Source organism: Carica papaya, chromosome 7, assembly GCF_054855325.1.
Source record: "Carica papaya isolate Zhongbai chromosome 7, ASM5485532v1, whole genome shotgun sequence".
NCBI lineage: Eukaryota > Viridiplantae > Streptophyta > Magnoliopsida > Brassicales > Caricaceae > Carica > Carica papaya.
This window is the reverse complement of record NC_142315.1, coordinates 21,983,699-22,008,115: the sequence shown is the minus strand read 5'-3', so window position 1 is coordinate 22,008,115 and position 24,417 is coordinate 21,983,699. Positions and strand designations below refer to the sequence as shown.

At 34.3% G+C, this 24,417-nt stretch overlaps 1 protein-coding gene, 1 non-coding gene and 1 pseudogene across 2 annotated transcripts; 1 reads left to right on the top strand and 2 right to left on the bottom strand.

Annotated features, from left to right (window-relative positions):
• The first annotated feature begins 804 nt into the window (after positions 1 to 804).
• Positions 805 to 876, top strand: TRNAH-GUG (transfer RNA histidin (anticodon GUG)). The gene has a single exon. It is a non-coding gene; the product is annotated as a tRNA-His (tRNA).
• Positions 877 to 1,694: 818 nt separating this feature from the next.
• LOC110822801 (uncharacterized) lies at positions 1,695 to 2,791 on the bottom strand (annotated as a pseudogene).
• On the bottom strand, positions 2,641 to 5,483 carry LOC110822811 (Late embryogenesis abundant (LEA) hydroxyproline-rich glycoprotein family). The gene is made up of 3 exons (XM_022053031.2): positions 4,813 to 5,483; positions 3,038 to 3,109; positions 2,641 to 2,851 (listed from the first exon to the last, which is right to left on the bottom strand). The coding sequence occupies exons 1-3, from the start codon at positions 5,371 to 5,373 to the stop codon at positions 2,849 to 2,851; spliced, it is 636 nt and encodes a 211-aa protein (XP_021908723.1). The 5' UTR covers positions 5,374 to 5,483; the 3' UTR covers positions 2,641 to 2,848.
• Between the last annotated feature and the right edge of the window lie 18,934 nt (positions 5,484 to 24,417).

Here is a 24,417-nt window from a genome sequence, read left to right as displayed (position 1 = left end):
TATATGTATATGCATGTATGCGTTGAAAGGAGAAGAAAAAGATGATATATGGAACACCAAGTCGATCGCATTCTTGTTTTCTTAAGTTTCTGTTTGCTGATTATTTAATTTTTAGTACTTCAATATATATGTATATGTATATATCGTGTTATAAAAATTAGTAGTCGTAATCATCAGATTGGTAATACCGAACGTTGTGCTTCAAATTTCTATGTGGGCGTGTAACTTATACATATAGAATGATGGGGGGATGGCATAGTTTCATTATTGCTAAAATTCTAAGGCCAACTTTGTCAAAAACAAAAAACAAAAAACAAAAATAAAAGGCAGTTAATGAAAGTGAGAAGCGACTGAGTTGATGATGACATTGGAGAAGTTACTTCAAACTTGTAGGACACTTGTCTACATCGCTCATTTTTGCTTCACCAACACGAGTTTTCTACCGCATTCTTCTCTAATAACACACCTTTGACAAATTTATACGCCTTTAAAATTGTTCATAAGGATCAGTCAAGTTAAAAAATTAGTGGGTACCTTTGTCGTCTTTTGAATTAAAAATGTCAGTTTTCAGATTTGCCTAACGCGAGAACGGTATATAAAAATTCAAGAGGAGAAACCTAGGCTAATGGACATATAAATATTGTGTATACAAAATGGTGTGTATTAATATGTACTTGTGCATGCATCTATATGACTTCTTAAGAATATTAGAAACAAAGTTAGTGGTTTTAATTTTGAGTGATATTTTTTAGCGAACGTTATCGGAGATGTCAATTATGTATAATATTTTTAAAGACGCGCAAGGTGGCTGTAGTTTAGTGGTAAGAATTCCACGTTGTGGCCGTGGAGACCTGGGCTCGAATCCCAGCAGCCACATTTTTTTAAATATATGAAAATAAAGATTAAAAAAATAAAGGCGGATACACTACAATGAATAGGTTTTTTTTTTTTTTATTTTTTAAAATAAAAAAAAAAGGGTTTGGTTGTGTGATAGAGTGATGTAGAAGAGCCATCTCACTGGAATATTCCTGTCAATCCATAAAATTCTAATATCATTAAATCCACACAAATCATTAATACTTTTACTTTTCTTCTTGAAGGTATCAATTTTAGTTCTAGGCTATACCTTCGTTTTCTCATAACACAAATGAAGAAAGAAAATATCTTATTTATCTAAAATTAATTTATAAATAATTTATAATTAGATATAAATTTATAAAAAAATAATAAGTCAGAAAACATGACAGCTGTCATAAAAAAAAAGTGAAAACAAAAAGCATTCCATCAGAATGAGAAAGACAAAAAACAACAAAGAAAATGCACTTGAGCGAAAACGAACCAATAGACGAGAAAACCTTTGTGGTGACTAGTAGCCTTGGTTTCGTGGACTTCGCCTTCTGCTTTGAACTGCTCCATCATAGTGTCGTGCAACGTCCTCCTAATCCAACGATTTCATCATTCGGGGAGTCCACTATATTCAAAATCTCATTTCAATCCCACTGCAATATTTTAAGTTTGACTTTTCACTTTCTCTCAATAATTTGATCCCTTAAACTCAGTTATTTTTATTACCCTTCTCATTCCGATTTGATCGAGTTTAACCCTTAAGATTTTATTTTATTTTATTTTTAATAATTACACAAATTTCGTCACTTCACTTTCACAAAAATACCAATGGTGAACAAAATGAGTGTTCACGTCTGGGAGGAGATTCGAAAAGCCTTGGTCTTGAAGCAATAACGAGAGGGCCGAGGGATGACCTGGCTCGATCCAAAATGGAACTGGCCAAGACTGTTAGTGAGAGGTGGCCCATCGTCATAAATATAGCCCAGCAATCGGTCGTAAGCATTGCACTTGATCTTGCTCTTCTTCCTCTGGATTCTCCAGTAATCGAGGGTCTCAAAAAATGGGCTAATCTTGTCCTCCTTCCCAAATCTGAACTGGGTGGCATCCACGGAAGAGAAGGAAAGAGTGCCCTTGTTGCGGGGTACAGGTGTGCAACGTTGAGGTTAAGATTGGTGCTGCACTCGGTGCAGCAATGGAGTGATGAAGCCACTGTTGCTTCCCGTGCCTTGTGATTGTATTATGATGAGGTGGATTCGTATTGGGAAGGTAGTCTATATATCCAAAAGAAGGCCAAATTTTCACAAGCATGTTAAAGATTTTTGCAACTGACAGCCAAAATTTCAAAAGCAAGTTAAAAATTTTCACAAGTTCTTTCTTTTTGGAAGTTTTTGGCTTTTCCTGATAGAGTTTGTTGAATAATGAGAGAAGGCAGCTCGACCAAGAAGATGACAGATGAATAAAGGCAGCTGAGTAATAGTTAGCCAGCATTGAAGCGGGATTTTTAAAAAAATTTCATATAGACCAATATTGAAAATTAATACAAAAATTAATTTTAATAAAAATTCATAGCAGATGATATAAATCACTATTCTTCTCCAAAAGAATTCATTGAAACATTCAATTAAAAATTAACATTAAAAAATTGTACATAATATCACCATACTGCATTTTGAATACAATCTAAAAAATGTACAAGGGATAACTTTCGAGTAAAACTGAAGCTGACACTTTTTTTTTTGTTCATTAATGAAAAACGTAGAAGTAGTGCTGCAGTTCCTACCTGAAATGAATTCATTTTCATTACTCTTTTCTTTGTATTAGTTAACAAGTATCATCCACCTATAAATGATTTATATTAACATACTGAGAAGACTTGCATGGTATACCAAAGAGCTATGGCAGAGCTAATAGCTTCTATCTCCAGCACCCGAACATCCCAAACCATACAGTAGCTACTGACTTCCAGTTCATCATTGGTAAACTATGCTGGACCCTCAAGACATCACTGCAGAAATCAAACCAAGGTTTCCTTCATTAACAAAAGAAGGAAAAAAATCATCCCCAAAATGCAAGCATTTCCCTGCACTGTCTTATGGCAAGAACTATAATCAACCAGAAATTAATCTCTGCAACCAGAAAACGTGTCTATTATTGAGTTCAGATTAGCCATGATGAAGGACAAGTTCCTCACCTCAGGGTGACAATCTTGACGGACAATTGTCTGATTGTTTACATTAACATCCACCTCACATGATACTTTTCCCTGAAACATCACAATAGCACAACTTTAAATGTGTTGACACGGGATGATACTGTTAAGCTGTGTATTTCTGCATATTACAAAGAACCCGAAGGTGGAGGAAGGAAAAGCAAGTGGTAAAAGCAAGTCATAAAAGCACAAAAAAAGTAGACACTTGAGTTTCTTTTCGGGAAGGCAGAAAGGAGCCTTAACTTCTTTTAGTGACTAGATAATGGAGTTCCAAACAAGATTTGTATTAGTTATTAAAAAAAAAATGCCAAAGCTCCAAGTCATTTTTAAGTTTGTTAGGTATAAACAGAAACTTCTTTTATCAACATATCAAAAATTATCATGATTCCTATTATGCTTATGTGGACTGTGTGGAAGGTTAGGAATAGTAAAGCGTTTGAGGGACTTGATGATACAAAGGGTTTTGATGTACTGAAAAATAGATGGCCTAGTACCCTAAATTTTTTGTTTACAGGTCATCCTCCCGTATTCTTTGAGACTTTCCGGAATATTTTCGGTTTGGACGATTAAGCTGTAAATAAACTGTACATGTTTTGCATTTTCGGTACTCGTAGCAATACAACTATATTACTTTTCATTTTTAAAAAATTTATCATGATTGAACAAAAAGAATCTTAATAAGGAACAAGGGATCCTTAATTTATTTCTTTTCTATTAGCAGGCATCTAATATCTTATCCACACATGGAAACACACTAATAATTCTGTCTTATCTTGCTCTTTCAGCAACTTTAATGTGTCAATCTTTATCAGTCAACCAAAACCCACAAATATCCTTCAACTTAAGTTTACATGCCCGTTAAAGGTACAAGCAGTCCTCTCAACATGATATCACTTTGAGGGAACGAAAATTTTTTTAGGAGGAACACAACTCTGAAGGAGAAGTAACAAAACTGCATAAGCTCAAATGTATAATCTTAATATCAGCAGTTGAAAAATACAAAGATAAGAATCACCCTTGCCAGAAAATTTCCATAATCATCAAAGCTAAGTTCTAGGTTAATAGGACACAACTCTGAATTCATTGATGTACAGCTTACTTTCAAGTGAAACAGCTGATAATTTGAATTAGTATGCGACGGAACAAAGTTCCAATTAGACAATAAATAGTAACATTTTTTCCCATCACCATGCTTTGAAATTGTTCACCAAATAAAACATCGCCCGAACAAAGCAGATGTTTGCTGCAAATCAAAGCACATATTTGCTGCAATCCTAATGCTAAGTCATTAGGCACAACCCTCGATTGACTTCATAATTAAATCACCTAAAATCTAACCCTATTTTACCGTACACAACAGACCAAAACCTACAATCTAATGGGTTCAAATCATCCAACCACCACATATAATAAGGCCAAAAACAAATACAGAGATGTAAAATAACCACATCTTAAATAAGTTGAAAATACAATAACAAGAACAGATTGAAGTGCCCATCTGGACTTTTCCAAGTAAACTAGTGAGTACTAAAAGAAATACTAACTCTAGCCCTATGCTTGCAATTCTATATACCCTTTAATCCTAATCGTCAGAAACTAACCCAAAACTGCCAGATTCAGGCATTGAAGATAACCATCACGTTTGCCACCTTTCAATCTAATAGATTCAACTCAAACCAGAATCAAATAATTAAATAAATAAATAAAACTCAAACAAGCATATTGTGTTCTTTTTAATTTTGAAAAAAAAATGGTACCTGGAGCGGGATTTTGAAGAAGAAAACCCCGAGGTCTCCTTTGACCCGAGTATCAGTATCAAAAGGGATAACACCCCTAGACAAATCTCCGATCAAGTAAATCACGTCGTGGATAACCTCGAGGCCATCAAGATCAAGGATAGCGTTGACGTACGAACTTCCCCTGGCACTCACATGTCCTCCATTGGAGCTTACGAGCCCTAGCTCCCTTCCTCTGTATCCAATCGAGACGAGGAGGGAATTGTAATCGAGAGAGAAGAAGTCCCGGTTTTGAACCTTGATGGTGACTGAGAAAGAGAGGTCGAGGGTAAGTTTCGGGGACGTATTGAACCGGACATGGTTAAGGTGGATCCTAGCTAGTTTGAGGTTCGGGTCGGAGGGATAGAGGAAGAAGACAACGGCAGCTACGAGGAGGAATGATGCGATGAAGAGCAAGCATCGGCGAAGGCAATGGTAGTAAGGGGGGTACCTGTAGTACGAAGGGAGTATAACTACGACGTTTTGCAGAGGAGCGTCCTGAGGAAGAGGAGCGTAGGGTATGGAATCCTGCTTCGGGGACATGATTTTGTTCTGCTGGTAAATGGTGGGCCGGTGCCGGTGGGGTTTTGGCTGATGAAAGATTATAAACGAGATAAAAAGAATCAGTAGAGCCACCACGTCGTCGTTTTGAGTATCTGTACTTGTGTTGTTGTCTTGAGTCCTGATTCAAATCTTGTGGGAGAGATTAGTGCAACTGATATTGTATTTTAATACCAATTCTATATTGAAGTTTATATTGAAGTTCATAATATTTTATATCTAGCTATGATTAATGATAAGTATTGAATGTTTAAATTATTCCCATAAGATTTTAAGAAAGAAAATTTTAATGTGTTAATATTATTTTAATTTTACACATACAGATTGAAACGTGGTTAAAAACATTAAATTAAACTAATTAAATAAGAATCATTTTGTGTTTGTAGATATGGAGAAACAATTTTCAACTTGCTTTTTAATTTACATCACCACATTTTTTTGTAAACTTAAATAAAAAAGTTTAAAAGTAGACAGTTAATTTTTTTCAATTGTTAAAACTAAATAATAAAATTTGGTAATTGACAATTTAATTTTTTTCTTAATTTATTTTATATAAACACAAAAATATAAAATATAAGGCTCAGAACTATGAGAAAAATACAATGTGGATAGTGAAGTTGAAGTGTTAAGAATAATAGAGATGATAAGAGTTGCATTTACAATGTTGGTGACGGTGATACACTATAATAGCAAAACTAAAAGAAGTAATCGTAGTTACGAGAAAAGTAATAATAGTAAAGACAGTTAAATAGGTAGTGACAATAGAATTAATATTGATGATAATATTGTTATTGATATTAATTACGACAATAACAAGAAGTATTTTATAATATGGTTTGAACTTAAATTTGACTAATCAAATTGAATAGACCAAATTAAATAAGACTTAATTATGTTTAATCTAGTTTTCAATTAAACAGTGAAAGAATACAAAACATAATTTCAATATGATTCCTAGTCCTAACTTAATGCATTGAAACTCCACAAAAGAGAAGACATCCTAGTAAGGAATAAGAAAAGACATCCATAAATTCTATAACCACTAGAATTTCTCGGATGTCCATTCCTTTACTTGTCTTGTCTAATCACACATTAAGCTATTAAATTGCACCTCATAAATCAAAATCAACATATCATTTTCTTTGGGTATAAATAATAAGAAAAAAGAAAAGAAAAAGTCATTAACACGAAAAGAGTATTTTGTTAGAAATATTGAATATAAGTCTTTCATGGTAGTAATTCACATTAAAGTGATATACTATTAATTAGTTCATCCCTAGTATTACATCAAAATCTATAATATCTAGTAATATTAAAACTACATCTAACTCCATGTCTGCTATTTATTTAATCCATGACTTGTACACCATATTTGTTGCTAAATTATCACTTGTAGGCATAGATACTACCAAAGTAAAATTCAAAAAATACTAGAGAAATATTTAAGTACCTAGAAAATGCATGATAAAAGAAAAAATGTGTAGATCCAAGGTTAATTAAAATACATGTTATGTGCTTACAACTAGAATACATAACTTGAATTATGTCGATGGCAACTTCAACATCTTCGACTGTGATGGAGTAGACACAGCATTGTATAGCTAGCATGGGCAAGTCCTTGGGTTGAAACATGCGTTGTTGAGTCAGTAAAACATGATATCTCTATGATTTTTGTAGCAGCCCCGGAAATTTAAAATGGAATTTTATATTCAAAAAGTATCAAATGCGGAAGCGATGTCAAAATTTGAATAACATCCCTTACACTGAAACCGAAACGTGCTCACAAAATATAAAAGATTAAACTACCTAAAGGAGAAACTTGAAAGTAAAAACTACGAATGTGACTATGGAGTCTTTAAGCGTCCCCTTCGTCGTCCTCCTGCAGAATCGGCTTGGGAACGATGTCCTCTTGATCTGAAATGATTAAATAAGGAATGAGCTACACTAGCCCAGTAAAGACATCACGATATCTCACCGTCACGGAGGTAAAGGTGGGTAGAAAACACAAAACGACCAATGGAGCATAATTTACAACAAATCCTTTTATCGATAAATAAAACCTTTACCATTTACTTACCTCGGTGAAATTCATAAAACAATATATGAAAGCAATAACATCATTATCATCATGGAAACATATATATGAACTGTATAACATAATACCTATCACACTTTTTGTAATTCAATCGTTACACAACATATTTTCCTAATTCACCAGCCCACTAGTATCCATGGGGATCCATAGGGGTCCCGCTACCCGTAAATCCTTAATACTTGAAATCAAATTCCAGGGCCGTCCCCATACCCCGTCCGGTATGGGCGCCAAAACACATAAGATCTCCATACCCCGTCCGGTATGGGAGACCACAATCCCGGTAGGGTCCCCTACGGACCCGGTCCGTCCACCATCTCCCAGGATATCTAGTCTGACTGATCACATTATACCATTATCCATTTACATAATTGTTCGTTCTCTTTTTCCTCAATCAGCATCATTAATCCACATACAAGCAAGCAAAACGATAATTTATGCTAAGCAGACAACATACAGCATCAATATTCCGGTCATTTAATCCATAATCAATAAAACAGTAAAACATGCACACGAAACTATAAAATGAAAACATCGAACCTCATGCAACGTTTAAAACTGTAAAACAGGCCAAATAATAATTAACCGACAAACACACTAGACTCCGGCTCCATTAGGGACCCTAAGCAATTTCACACATTCGTTGATTCATGAAATATCATTTTATCATTTATTGAACTTTAAAACCGTGATAGGAAATAAGGTGAGGGGTCCTTACTCGTTTCGGGGTCCGAACACGGCTTCACAGTGCGCTTGCAGGCTGTCCCTAATTTTCCCTGAATTTTTCTCGGAGAACTGAAACGCACTACTGGTACCTGCACGTGTTCCAAAAAAAATCCCAAATTAGGCCCAGGGCCCCTTTCGGCCCAAATCGCAACTTCGGCACGGCGGCTCCGCCGTGCTCCGGCGACGGCGTCGCCGCTGGCGGCGGCGATTCGCCTCGGGTTGGCTGTTTTCGGCCGTTTTCGGCCGAATTCGGCCACACTCGCATCGGTCCCTGCGAGAAAACAACCCTAGGGCCCTCGGGGGGCCAAAAAATCACGGAGAAACGGAGCTTACCGGCGGCGGCTCTCCAGCGAGGTTCGTGTTTTGGTGATTCGGCTCCGGTCAACCTGTAGAGAAAAGAGTGGTGATCACGGTGATATAAAAATTGCATCAAACGGAGGCCGGGAAGGGCCTCATCGGAGGCAAAAACCGAGAAGGGCGCGGCGGCGCCGCTGGGCTTCGGCCGTGCATTCCAACCGTTTGGCCGAGATTTTGGCTCCGATTTGGCCACAGGAGGAATCAGCGTGGAAAAACGAGTCGGGGGTACGAAATTTACCTCGATCGGCGGTCGGAAGTTCCTCCGGTGCGGCGGTGGGTGGTGGCGGCCGGCTTCTAGTTCGTCTTCTCCGACGAGTGGCAGGCGGCTAGGGTTTGTGGTCTAGTGTGGGGGTTCTATTTATAACCCTTTGCCTTTTGATCTCAGCCGTCCATTTTGTTTTAAATCTGGGTCGTCCGATCACACGTTTGATCTGGGCCGTCCGATCGCGCCCACGCGGATCGCCAACGTGGCCCTTTTTGGAACGACGTGGTTTTGCCACGTGGCAGGTCCCGGTTGGCCGGGACTGCTGACGTGGCTGCCGACGTGATTTTTTTTTTTTTTTTCCTCGGTCCGGGTGCTACAATTTTTGCCACAATGAATAAAACTATGATCTTTTCTGGCCAATAGTTACTATAATGGGACAGGTTGAGCTACTCTGTGATGTGAGCAAGGAAAAGAAAAAGAATTTCTTCACAAGGGATAAATCGACCAAGATAGAAAGAGGGAGATTCCCCATAGAATTTTCTTTCCTATTCCTGCAAAAAATCTTCCCATTAAATGGGAGAATAGAAAAAGGAGGAAAAATTCATCCTAAGCTGCAAATAATTATGGAAGAAAAGGAAAACACAATTAAGGAGGCAAATTTCATAGTTTAGAAAACTCATTTTATAGGTGACCATAATTCCTCTTTATTGGCTCGCCCTAATTCTCCCTTTTTATTCCCTTAAATCTTCCACAGTTAATTAAGATCTTCTCAATTTAAAAGAGAGATCACATCTACCCTATTTTAGAAAGCAATATTTTTAATTGTTATAAGTTTTCTATTGTATTCTATATTTATTTTCCTATGTAATTTTACAATTAATTCAAGAGGTTGTTTTTCTTATTATTCACATGACCTACGCTATAAATAGACAGTTAATTCATAGTTGTATTCATTCAAATTTAAGATAATAAAATTACAAATTTTTAATTTTCAACTAGTGATATTTCTTTAACATTCTTGTTGATTGAAAATTTGGTGTTTATTTATCAAGGTAATTGTTGGCATTTTCATTAATCTTTTTTCTTGAATTGATTTTAACTTATCAAGATTTTTCTTATGGTGTTCTAATCAATTCACTTATTTCTATTACTTTAGTTCCAATCACATGTTGATTGTAGGTTAAGTAAAGAGAGCTTATCTTGACATTAAATTTTGGTACTAAATTTATATGTGTGGGTTTTTTATCACATTATTAATCTTGGGTTTTATATCACCCTAGGTCTCTTTTTTTGATAGCCCCACCCTCAAACTGGCTTCTTGTAGAGTATTAGAGGCCTAAAACTACTTGTTGCCAATGTAGAGCTTTCAATAATAGTACTCATAATGAGCTGCACCTTGACCATAACCTATCGATAAGTACAAAGTTCAAGGACTATCACTGGGTTCCTGATATTTAGATGGAGGCCCCACTAAAATCTCCTGGCTCTCTTCTCTTCAAATTTTATTATGGTATCAGAGCCAATTCTTTGAGTTTTTCTTCTGTATTACACTTTTGATAATTCTTTTGAGAATTTTCTTTTTATCCTTTAGAGGATCTGATGTAGTCTTGAACTTGTTTTTTTTTTTCTTAATTTGTGTTCGATTGAAATATAGATAGCAACAAGTTCGAATCCATATCTGTCAAATTCAATAAGAAAAATTATGTTATTTGGGAATTTCACTTTCAGATTTTTGTTGAAGGAAAAGGACTTTACTATTCTTGACGGATCTCAAAAGAAAATTGGTGACGAAAGAATAAATAGTGTATAGAGAACCAAAAATTCTCAAATTGTTACCTGAATATTGAATTCAGTAAAACCTGATATTGCATTAAGCCTCAAATCTTTCTAAACTGCGCAGAAATGTGTAAACATTTTCAGATAATCTATTCTCAAGTTAATCAATCAAGGTTGTTCGAACTTGAATATGAGATTGCAGACATCAGCCAAGAGGAAAAAGAAATTTGTAGTTTTTATGTTGACATATTAAAATTGTGGACTGAACAAGATATGATATTATCAAATACCATCTCAAGTGCAGCATATGAAGAGATAAAGAAAGAAAGAAATTGTGGAAGAGTGATGCAATTTCTCTTGAAGCTTCTATCAGAATTTAAAAATATAAGGGCCATGCTGATCATTTGAGGAAATCTGACTATGGAGTCTGTTCTTAGAGATCTTGTTCGTGAAAAAACTCGACTAAATACACAGGCACAATTAGACACAAAATCTAATACAGTTGATGCAGCCTTTATCACTTGAAGTGGAAAATTTCAGCCAAAACGAAAACATAGAGGTAGAGAAGATATGCGATGCAAACATTGCAATGAACTTAGACATGTTCAATCACAAGAAGCTAGGACACATCATTTTAGATTGTAGAATTTTGAAAAATAAACGAAGCCAATTTGCTTTTATTACTACAAAGTCTTATCAAGAACAAGAAAGTACTAATGAGATCCTCCTTACTCCTCAAGCAATCTAAAAGATGATTCAAGAAACATTGTAGTCAACTCTTCGAGGTGCAATCTCTTTTGCTTTTTAGTTGTTGGGTTATCAAGTAAAGGAATTAAATATGCTCATTTGTATCTTGACTCTGACGCCTTTAATCACATGATTGGCTAAAAACACCTATTTTCTAAAATCAAACTTTATTCTTTAAATCAGTCAATTACAACAGCTGATGGAAGAAAATTACCAATTAAAGGAGTTGGTACTATATGCTTACTTAAGACATCCAAAAAATCCCTATATCTGCCTAATACATTTTATGTACCATGTCCAATTGCCAACTTAGTCTCTGTTGAACAATTAACTTACCATAATTATTTAGTTAAGTTTTTTTCTCTTGGTTATGATGTGTAGGACCTTCAAACGAGCTAAGTGATCATGAAGGGGCATAAAAGTGGACGTTTATTTCATTGACTTGGATTAGATAAAGAAATCCCCATTGTGTCTTTCCGTTTCAGCATCACCATCCTCATTTGTTTCATGTGTCAATGATACATGGAGTCTGTGCATCGTCATCTTGGTCATCCACATGTTAGTAGGTTAGAGTATATGTTCAAGTCCAATTTTCTTCCAGGAAAATTGAATTTTCAGTTTATTTTAGTTAAAAATTGTCATAGTTGTGCTCTTGAAAAATTAGCTAAATTACCTTTTGCTTCTAGTAGTACACATGTTAATGCACTTTTCAATTTAGTTCATTGTGATTTATGGGGCCCCTCACCCGTTTTGTCTAGACTTGGCTATCGATATTTTGTTTTATTTATTGATCAGTTTATACAATTCACTTGGGTATATTTTTTAAGAGTTAAATCTGAATTAACAAGCATAGTAAAGACTTTTATCATTATGATTGACACACAATTTGGTAAAACAATCAAAAAAATTTATTCATAGCCTTGTGGAGAATTTTATGCTTATGATCTTATCAAATTTTTTCAAGAAAAAGGAATCTTACCTCAACAATCATGTCCTGATACACCAGAACAAAATAGGGTAGTAGAGCAGAAAAACTGTCATGTTTTGAAAATTACCATAACTCTTTTACTAGCATCTTCCGTTCTTTCAAAGCTTTGGGTAGATGTAGTCCATACGACTGTCTACTTTATTATCAATAAACTATTCTCATTCTTGATAATCAATTGCCATATTCTTGTCTTTATTAAAAATCATCAGACTACTTATATATTCGGATTTTTGGTTATGTTTGTTTTGTATTATTAGCTCCACATGAGCGAACTAAGTTATCTGAAAAATGTGTCAAATGTGTTTTTCTTGATTATAGCAACAAACAAAAAGACTATGTTTTATATGATCCCTATCATCAATGTATGTGTGTGTCTCGTCATGTCATTTTTTTAAAAAATATATATGTATTATTATGTGTTATCTTCTAGTCCACCAGATTCAGGTTCTTCTAATTCTTTTTTATATGAATTTTATAATCCTCATACCAAGGATAATGAAGCAATGTCTACATCACCACTTAATGATTCTAGTTTTAAAGGTCTTTCCTCCACAATTGTCATTGATGAACCAACACCAAGTCTACTATCTTTGAAAAGATCCATCCATATCAACTTTGGTAAGCCACCTGTTTAGTACACCTTATTTACTAATCTCAATTCTATCAAGATTCCTTATACTTTTAACTAAGCAACAGAACAAACATGTTGGAGAAAAGCAATGGAAGAAGAACTTGAGGCACTATAGGAGAATCATACTTGGGATGTAGTTCTTCGACCACTTGATACGTCAATAATAGGGAGTAAATGAGTTTATACCATTACGGTTAAACCTGATGGTACTTTAGATCGATATAAAGCACGTCGTTTAGTAGCACAAGGATATAAGCAAGAATATGACATTGACTATGAAGAAACATTTTCTCCTGTCGCTAAGATGGCAATTATCCGCACCCTATTTGCTGTAGCATCATGTAAGAAATGGACGTTGCATCAATTAGATGGGAAAAATATTTTTCTTCATGGAACTTTGAAAGAAACAATTTATATGGAGTGCCCTCCTGGTTATTCTCATATGGATCCTAATAGGTTTTGTTTACTTCATAAATCTCTTTATGGGCTTAAATAGGCTCCTAGAACATGGTTTGAAAAATTTCAATTGATTATTTGTTCAACTGGATTTCAATAAAGCTCTAATGATCACTCACTCTTTATTCAAAACTCTAATGCTGGTATGGTTATGTTAGTTCTTTACATGGATGATATGGTTTTTATTGATGGTGATCAACAAGCATTGAAGAGTTCAAGAAATTTCTCAATGATTCTTTTCACATGAAAGATCTTGGCAATCTCACTTATTTTATCGAGTTAGAAGTTTTATATTCCTCTAATGGTATATTTCTCACCCAACACAAGTACATCGAAGATTTACTCAAGTTGGCCAATCTTACTGATAATAAAATTCATGCCACTCCAATGAAACAACATTTGAAATAAAATGAGACGATGGTGTACTTATCTCAAATCCCACTGTGTACCAATATTTGGTAAGCAGCCTAATTTATTTGATTATTACACATCCTTATATCTCGTTTGTTGTCCAAGTTGTGAGCCAATTTGTTTCTCAACCTAGACGACATCATCTTTTAGCCCTTCATCGTATTCTTCGTTAGTTGAAAGGTACTTGTGATCGTGGGGTATACTTTTCATCCAATAGATCACTCACTTTCACTACTTATGCAGATGCAGATTATGCTCGATGTGTTGATACTCGGCGTTCTACTATAAGATGATGTGTTTTCTTGGATGATTCTTCTACCTCTTAGAGGTGTAAATAGGAAGACCGGGTGTCAAAATCTTCTATAGATGCTGAGTATCGGTCCATGTCATCTATAAGTTCTGAAATTGTATGGCTTGAATGGCTTCTTAAAGAGCTTGATGTTTATTGTCCTCAACCAATCACACTCTTTGGAGACAATACTAGTGCAATTAGCATTGCCACTAATCCTGTGCATCATAAACGAACGAAATATATCGAAATAGACTGCTATTACATCCGTGAACTTGTATATGATAAAATTCTTCATCTTGTTCACATCTCCTCTCATGATCAAATTACTGATCTATTTACAAAAGTCATGTCTTCTGCATTACATGCATATCTTATGAGCAAATTGATGTTGGTTGACCAACACCATCAATTTAAGGGAGAATATCAAGAGAAATAAATTTACAGATATGTAAGGAATAAATTTACAAGTTTGTTATTTATCTCCTAATATTTAGAGATTTTAATTGTATATTTTTAATTAATTTTTTTTTATTAGGTTGCTATAATTTGACAAGTTTCTTTGTGTGTGTGTGTGTGTGTGTGTGTGTGTATAACACTGTACTCTTTGAATCAGATAAAAAAAACCATTATAGCTCTTTAAAGTTTATTATAGTCAGCAGCTAAGAGATTTCCCTAGGTGAGCAAGGCGAATTCTCTCTCTTTCTTATGGTGAATGTGCTCGAGGATAGTTTCGAGGAATGTATACCCTGATATCAATTTTAACGACTCAAACTCTCATCTAGAGTCTTGATCTTTCACGCATAGTAAAATGGTAAAATAATTCATAGAAAATATCTTACGCAGTAAATTTAAAAATTTAAAAGTAAATCCTTAATATTAGGTTTAAAATTATTAAATACATTCCTTGCATACTAAATCTGAAATATTCAATGTCTATGAGGCATATCTAACGTCTAAAATAAATACTTATGGTAAAAAAAATAAATAACTTTAAGTTTTGTTTAAAATATAATAAAATAAAAAGATCTTATAACAATTCTCTCATCATGCAGGAGTCTGATCCTGATTATTCTAATATGAATAATTAAAGTGAACGTAACATACTCAGTAAATATATAAATACCAACAAATAATATAGTAATCTATTTAAATTTGTAAAAAATATAAAACTACTGACAGAAAGAGTTTGAAAATATTTCTCCTTTAATTTTAGAAATACGTGATACCTACACCCCAACTCAGTTCATTAAACCTTCTAAATTAGTTTATTCATCTATATGTTATTGTTTGTTTCTCTCACAATGAAAACGACTAATACTTAAAGTCCATTAACCTTTTCTAGTATCATTATGTTTGTATCATTCCTCAAAAATTCTTATTTACAACATTCATGTATTACTTACAACTAATTGCTATTTAAGACACAATTATTTCAATACATATCAGAATTCAGTATTCCAGTATCATAATTTAATACATAAGCAATTCAGTATTTCTATATCATAAGTTTTATATGTGACTTCGTACTCATTTTTATCAGTTTATATCTTATTAAAAATAATTTCATCGCGCAATGTTATTTTTAATAATATTATCGAGAACAGTAAGAATATTCTCTACCACGTGAATATATTACAATTTACAGTCATACAGTACTTATCACTTCGCCACGTTCAGTTTAAGTTATATCCACAGGTAAGGTTCACAATCACCTGCCAAATTGGCTACACACACGCACCCACCCCCTTTAATACTGGCTAAATGAGCTTTCCATGTCTTTGTTATTGTATCTTTAAATTAAAGTTAATTTACCAGCTCATCTAAAATCGCTCAAGAGCATTATTTCTTAATTTTGTTTATTAACCTATCAATTCTATAATTTTAAATTTAACTTATTTCAACAATTCAGTTTACTAATTATACATACTCATCAAAATAAACTCTTTTATGTATCCTGAATATACTCACAATTCGTACCATAACAGAGAGATTATATAAGAATTCAGTTATAAAATAGATTATAGCAAATTATCAATAATTGTAGTAGTAAACATAAATAAAAACATAAAATCAATAATAAAATCTTATTGTAATCCTGCACAAAATTACAATTTAAAATAAAATTATTAATTATTAGATTCCATAATTTTAATCTCTTAAATATAGTAAACTATTTTTTAAGCACTCATGCACTTATGTAATTTCTGTCTATATCTGTTTTACAAAAATATTCCCTGAGACAAAAGATCAACCTACCCAAACCGAGTTTCAAGACTCACCATGCGCAACCATTCGAAGACCGTGTGCCTCCACGCACTGCCACCAGATGGCTAAGCATCGCCACCAAAACTACCGCTTGCCACTTCTAGAACCACTACTCATTGCTGCAGGTCGACCGGAACTCTCAGTAAAACGCGCAGCGCACTCAAACCCAACGCAAATCTGGTCAAATTGCGTTAGGAAACAGTGTAGATGCGTGAAATCACGCAATGGCCGCGGCGCTCCGATCTTCTTCTTGGCTCTAACCGCTGCGCTCAACACCTGCCTCCTCCTCTTTCTTTTTCTTCTCCTCTCTCGGCTGCCGATCCATGACAGCCGTCCTCCCTCTCTCTCTCTCTCTCTCTCTCTCTCTCTCTCTCTCTCTTTTGTCGGATCTTTTTGTTTTCTCCCGATGTCAAACGACTCTTCCCTTTTTGTTGGCAGAGAAGGAGAGCCCTACACGCCTCTTCTTCCTTCTTCTCCGGCATGCAGGTCAGTTCTTCTTCTTCTCCTTCTTCTTTAGCGTCTGGTTGTCATTTGCTTTTTCCTTTTTTAATTATTACTATTATTATTATCAGTTATTTTTTATTTCTTTTTTCTAGCTGAATATTACAATATCCGTTTGATATTTGAGGAAAATGAAAATGATGATTCTTTTTTTTTTTTTTTTAATATAAAAGGAAACATGATGATCAATTGGTTGGTAAAGGAATCTAAATTATATTGTGAAGACCCACAATCATGGGTACACATTCCGATAATATTTTCATTGCCTTGTAAGAAATAATTATATCAGAATTTAGAGTAAAATGAAATTAAAATAATATTAATTAATAGAATCCTCTATTCTTATATAAAATTTTAATTAAAATAAATAATTCATGAATATAAGTAACAAACCAAAAAATTATTTAAAATTTTAAAAGAAAGATGGAAAAAAAACCTTCCGATATCCACAATTTTCCTAAAGTCTGCTACCAATTCAATACCTCTATATATATATATATATATATATATATATATATATATGTAAATTTTAAATAATAAAGGTAGTGATCCGTTGAATATTGATTAAGGTAATGATAACCCATGGACCCAAAAATATCATGCCAATATATTAAATTGATAGTGTGAAAATTAAGATTGAAGTTCAAATAATTCCATATTTTAATTTCATTTTTTTTTTTTAACAAGAAAGAAAAGTAGAACCAAATGAAAGTGATTATATAGATAGATATAGTTGAATATTTGTCCACTGTCATTATCCATCCATCCATCTATTAAGATGTCCAATTTTTCACAATTGGTTGTTGATTCTCAATATAAAAAAATAAAAATCTTTATTCCACCCTTTTATTTAATTTATAAAAGTTGTTATTATTATTATTAATTTTATTATCGTCCGTCCAAAACTCATCCCAAAACTCCTGTTATGGTCCATAAAAAAATAAATTAATAATTCATCCTTGTAACTCTATTATATATTTATATAATGTATATATTGGGATAATGATCGAAGGTTAAAGGTCAAGATTGATGCAGAAATGGAAGCTAATTTCTGTGGTTGGATTTTTTATTAGTAATTCAAATAATTTTATTTATAATTTGTAATTATTCTCAAGTTCTTAAATATTTCTTTAAAATTTAAAAAATTAGTAGTTATATTTCAAACAAAAAACCTTATATTTAAAAGAACAAATTATATATATTAGTACATATATTTAACGAATTAAAGAGGTAAGCAATTAATACAGGAGGCATACAGCATAAACAGAATCGTAATATTGAACAATTGCACATATATATATATATATATATTCAAATTAATTTAAAACATCACACTACAAGAAACTATCAACAAACTCGTGCATCATATATATTATACACATATACTTTCTGCTTTTCTTTTTCCCCATTTTACAAAGTTAAGAGACATACATTTATATATATATTTTAATAACCAAGAAAGATAGTCTGATATATGATAGATACAAAAAAGTAACAGGAGTGATGAGAGTAAATACATGATTTATGAAGAGTTGAGTGACCCGGGGGAAATAGAAGCCACAGAATTTTTATGATTAGCAGGTATGGACTTTGATCTCTTAATCCATGGGACAGAGGAGCGGTGAAACCTGCACCTGAAGGAGCCTTGGTGGGTGGTGGGCGAGCACAGACATTGGCCTTTGGCTGAACCACCGGGAGGTGCACCGTCGCTTTTGGCGCTCTTGGGGGAGGAGCTGGTGGAGATGGGTCTGATCGATGTGGCCATTTATGGATTTAATTGATTTCTTGACAAAACAGTAGTGTTGGATTTGAAGCAAGTGAAAATGGGCAAAACGGGCCGGGTGTTATAATGGAGGTGGTTTATATAAAGACAAAAGGGTAAATTGGGTTTTTAGTTTTCTGATTTGTACTTTATATACATTTACACACACACACACACATCACTAGTAGTGTGGGATTTCAACAAGAGTAAAATCACATCTATCATCTCAAGGGTGGTCCATTACTTTTAAAATAAATAATTTTTTATGAAATAATTAACATTTAAACTAACACATAGATAAAATAAATAAATAAATAAATTATTTATTTTGAGAAAAAGAATGAACTAAATTCTTCAAAATTCAAAGATAACGCAGGAATATATTTAGTTGGATGGAGTTTACTTAATTTTTTTTTTCTTTTCAGTTTAATTAAATTATGCAGACTCCTATTTATTTGAATAATTGTTTTAAAAATAATAATTAAATTTATATTATAATTAATCTATACAGCATAAATGTAGGATTAATTAGGTTTAATAATATTTCATTATTTATTAAAAGTGGCATCACCATAATTCCACCTTATTTGTCCACATCGTCACCAAACAAACAATATAAGTGGCCCAGGATCTCCCTCTTATTATATTTGGAGGAAAAAAACTGAAAAGCCATCATCAAGAATGAAGATTACACGTAAATGGAAAAGACAAAAAAGCCCAACGAATATATATATATATATATATATATATATACTTCAATAATGGAATATATTTTACGCGTATATATTAATTAATTAATTTATTTATTTACAAAGCACCCAAGAAATAATATATATGTACATAATATTGAGTAATCTTATATAAATTATGGAATATATTTTAATAATCAATTATTTCAATAATTTGTACTTTAACATCTGAAGATGACTCTATTTATTAGGTATTTATGATAATATAACTTAACATGTTCTCCCACATGCTATATTTATTTGATCAAGTGATCTCATAATATATTAATCAAAATATTTAAATAAATTAATTGGAAACCAATTTTAATAAAATTTTCTAATCTAAAAGAATATTATTCCTCTAAAGCCTACTGCGATCTATATCATGCAAAGATAGATACAATATGGTTTTGGTAATGCATTAGACGCAGAAAGGAGCAGATGGTGAGTTGAGAAAAAGATTATTACTTTTTCATGTTATACAATAATATTTAGAAGAACATATATATATATATATATAATAAGTTTAAAATGTTTACATACATATTAAGCTTCATATATTTGTAAAATTCACATTTGTGATAATAAAATGCATTCATCACCATATTATGTCAATATATTATTTCTACAATAAACTATTTATTTTATATTATTAAAATCGCCAACGTGGACGAGATTCCCGTTTGAAGAGGAGCTTTTCTGCAACCTCTTTGTTTTCACATTTCAAGACTGCTAGCTAAACGACATCGCATCAGGCATGGGCTTCCCCCTACCCATCTCTCCCGTCTTGAAGCGCACGACTTCTCTCACTTGGACCGATTCCCCACGTAATATTCAAATACCATTTTCGAAAATCTATTTATCACAAAATATAAAATATATAATTGCAAACAAAAAATGCAATAACTTATTCACTACAAATTAAATAAATTATTTCAATACATTGTAGGGAAGGAAATCACGATTTGAGTTATGTAGTTCGGTGGTAAAATGATTCAAATTTCATACTGATCTTGAATAAATTATAATTTTAAATTTTTTATTTAGGAATTGAAATTGAAGAATATTAAATTTTCTACATAATATAATATGTACAGTGTTATTGACATAAAAGTGAAAGCAGTGGGATTGAAATAGGACAAGTGGAGTGGGGGAATTGGTTGACATGTTGAGAAATTTTGCAATTACTGTGATGCCTTCCCTTGCATTCTCACGTGTAATTTCCATAGTAACTCCTGTAAAAGAATGTTTGTTTATAAATTCAGACTTTATTAAAAATATATAACTTTTTATTTAGTGTGATTAATAACATAATATATTAATACATTTGTAGTGTAGTAGGACGATGATCAAATTAAGTTAAAATATTAACTAACTTATTATATTTTTAAATAAAATAAATATTATGTAAAAAATAATTTTTTTTTTATTAAAATAGACATAACAAGTTAAAAGACCATTTTTTTTTTTTTTAATTTTCAAAGAAAAAATTATTATATACACTTTTTATTATAATGTAATTAGTTTTTCTCATACAAATAAAAAAACATGAAATCTTTTTAATCTATAAAAAAAAAATATATGATAAGTCAATCAAACTTTAGATATTTTTCCATCGTAACCTCTTCACAATTACCTTAGTATTGTGATTAAAAGAAACAAATGACAAAACAAAAAAGTTACTTATGTTGTAGCGCCCGGACCGAGGAGGAAAAAAAAAAAACCACGTCGGCAGCCACATCAGCAGGCCCGGTCAGCAGTCCCGGCCAACCGGGACCTGCCACGTGGCAAAACCACGTCGTTCAAAAAGGGCCACGTTGGCGATCCGCGTGGGCGCGATCGGACGGCCTAGATTAAAACAAAATGGACGGCTGAGATCAAAAGGCAAGGGGTTATAAATAGAACCCCCACACCATACCACAAACCCTAGCCGCCTGCCACTCGCCGGAGAAAACGAACCAGAAGCCGGCCGCCGCCACCCGCCGCCGCACCGGAGGAACTTCCGACCGCCGATCGAGGTAAATTTCGTACCCCCGACTCGTTTTTCCACGTTGATTCCTCCTGTGGCCAAATCGGAGCCAAAATCCCGGCCAAACGGCCGGAATGCACGGCCGAAGCCCAGCGGCGCCGCCGCGCCCTTCTCGGTTTTTGCCTCCGATGAGGCCCTTCCCGGCCTCCGTTTGATGCAATTTTTATATCACCGTGATCACTACTCTTTTCTCTACAGGTTGACCGGAGCCGAATCACCAAAACACGAACCTCGCCGGAGAGCCGCCGCACCCGAGAGCGCCGCCGCCGGTAAGCTCCGTTTTTCCGTGATTTTTTGGCCCCCCGAGGGCCCTAGGGTTGTTTTCTCGCAGGGACCGATGCGAGTGTGGCCGAATTCGGCCGGAAACGGCCGAAAACAGCCAACCCGAGGCGAATCGCCGCTGTCAGCAGCGGCGCCGTGGCCGGAGCACGTCGGAGCCGCCGTGCCGGAGTTGCGATTTGGGCCGAAAGGGGCCCTGGGCCTAATTTAGGATTTTTTGGAACACGTGCAGGTACTAGTAGTGCGTTTCAGTTCCCCGAGGAAAATTCAGAAAAAATTAGGGACAGCCTGCAAGCGCACTGTGAAGCCGTGTTCGGACCCCGAAACGAGTAAGGACCCCTCCCGCCGGTAAGCTCCGTTTTTCCGTGATTTTTTGGCCCCCCGAGGGCCCTAGGGTTGTTTTCTCGCAGGGACCGATGCGAGTGTGGCCGAATTCGGCCGAAAACAGCCAACCCGAGGCGAATTGCCGCCGCCAGCGGCGGCGCCGTCGCCGGAGCACGGCGGAGCCGCCGTGCCGGAGTTGCGATTTGGGCCGAAAGGGGCCCTGGGCCTAATTTGGGATTTTTTGGAACACGTGCAGGTACCAGTAGTGCGTTTCAATTCTCCGAGGAAAATTCATGGAAAATTAGGGACAGCCTGCAAGCGCACTGTGAAGCCGTGTTCGGACCCCGAAACGAGTAAGGACCCCTCACCTTATTTCCTATCACGGTTTTAAAGTTCAATAAATGATAAAACGATATTTCATGAATCAACGAATGTGTGAAATTGCTTAGGGTCGCTAATGGAGCCCTAGTCTAGTGTCTTTGTCGGTTAATTGTTATTTGGCCTGTTTTACAATTTTAAACGTAGTATGAGGTTCGATGTTTTCATTTTATAGTTTCGTGTGCATGTTTTACTGTTTTATTGATTATGGATTAAATGACCAGGATATTGATGCTGTATGTTGTCTGCTTAGCATAAATTATCGTTTTGCTTGCTTGTATGTGGATTAATGATGCTGACTGAGGAAAAAGAGAACGAACAATTATGTAAATGGATAATGGTATAATGTGATCAGCCTGACTAGATATTCTGGGAGATGGTGGACGGACCGGGTCCGTAGGGGACCCTACCGGGATTGTGGTCTCCCCTACCGGACGGGATATGGAGATCTTATGTGTTTTGGCGCCCATACCGGACGGGGTATGGGGACGGCCCATTTCACCCTCATACCGGACGGGGTAATGAGGTCTATGGTTTGGCGCCCATACCGGACGGGGTATGGGGACGGCCCTGGAATTTGATTTCAAGTATTAAGGATTTACGGGTAGCGGGACCCCTATGGATCCCCATGGATACTAGTGGGCTGGTGAATTAGGAAAATATGTTGTGTAACGATTGAATTACGAAAAGTGTGATAGGTATTATGTTATACAGTTCATATATATGTTTCCATGATGATAATGATGTTATTGCTTTCGTATATTGTTTTATGAATTTCACCGAGATAAGTAAATGGTAAAGGTTTTATTTATCGATAAAAGGATTTGTTGTAAATTATGCTCCATTGGTCGTTTTGTGTTTTCTACCCACCTTTACCTCCGTGACGGTGAGATATCGTGATGTCTTTACTGGGCTAGTGTAGCTCATTCCTTATTTAATCATTTCAGATCAAGAGGACATCGTTCCCGAGCCGATTCCGCAGGAGGACGACGAAAGGGACGCTTAAGGTCTCCATAGTCACATTCGTAGTTTTTACTTTCAAGTTTCTCCTTTAGGTAGTTTAATCTTTTATATTTTGTGAGCACGTTTCGGTTTCAGTGTAAGGGATGTTATTTAAATTTTGATCTCGCTTCTGCATTTGATATTTTTGAATATAAAATTCCATTTTAAATTTCCGGGGCTGTTACATATGTAATAACAACCTAATTATAGATTGACAAATTTGGTGATTTAAGTCAATTTGGATTATTTTAAACTCTTGGAAATTTCGACATTTAATAAAATTTAATATAATATATGAAATCATTACACTATATCTGTAAGTTTTAAGAATACTCAACTCGTAAGCTTTCTAACGAGGCTCTTAATAATAAAAGATGCGACTGTGTCAAGTACAGGACCAATTTGTTCTTTTGGGCCGAGAATTAATCAGAAAACGGGACAGGACATCGGTAATTGAGACCAAATTACAATATTTACGAAAATGGGCCTCCACAGAAATTTCAAATATGTGTTTGCGAATTTTTAAATTTGTATTCATTTGGGCTATAAACAAATATATAAATTTTGTAGGATTTAAAATATCAAAAGAAATAGAAACTAATATCGCACTAAATTTTAAATTTAACTAGTTCTAAAGTTTTGATGTATTATCTCAATAACACTTAGAATTTTATCTAATATTAGTTGTCGTTCACCTTTAATTAAAGAATTCATTATTTTTTAATTGAATAAAATGTGAATTTTAAATAATTTATTTAAAATATAATCAGAAATTTAATTTTAATTTTTAATTTTTTATTTTATTTTTTTAAAAAAAGAAGTTCAGCATGAGGTGGCGGCTTGATATTTGAGGATCAATTTGGGTTTTCTTAGGCATATAATATATTAGTGATCTATTTGGAAAATTTTTAAATAATAAAGAGTTGATTAATTGAGTGAAATGTAAGAATTTGATGGAAATGAGATGCCATTTGAATAAAATATTTATGACTTATTAAATAAGTTATGTATATTTTTATTTTAATTATTTGACTTCCATTTTTACAAAGTTTATTTTGTGAAAAAAAATTTAAACCC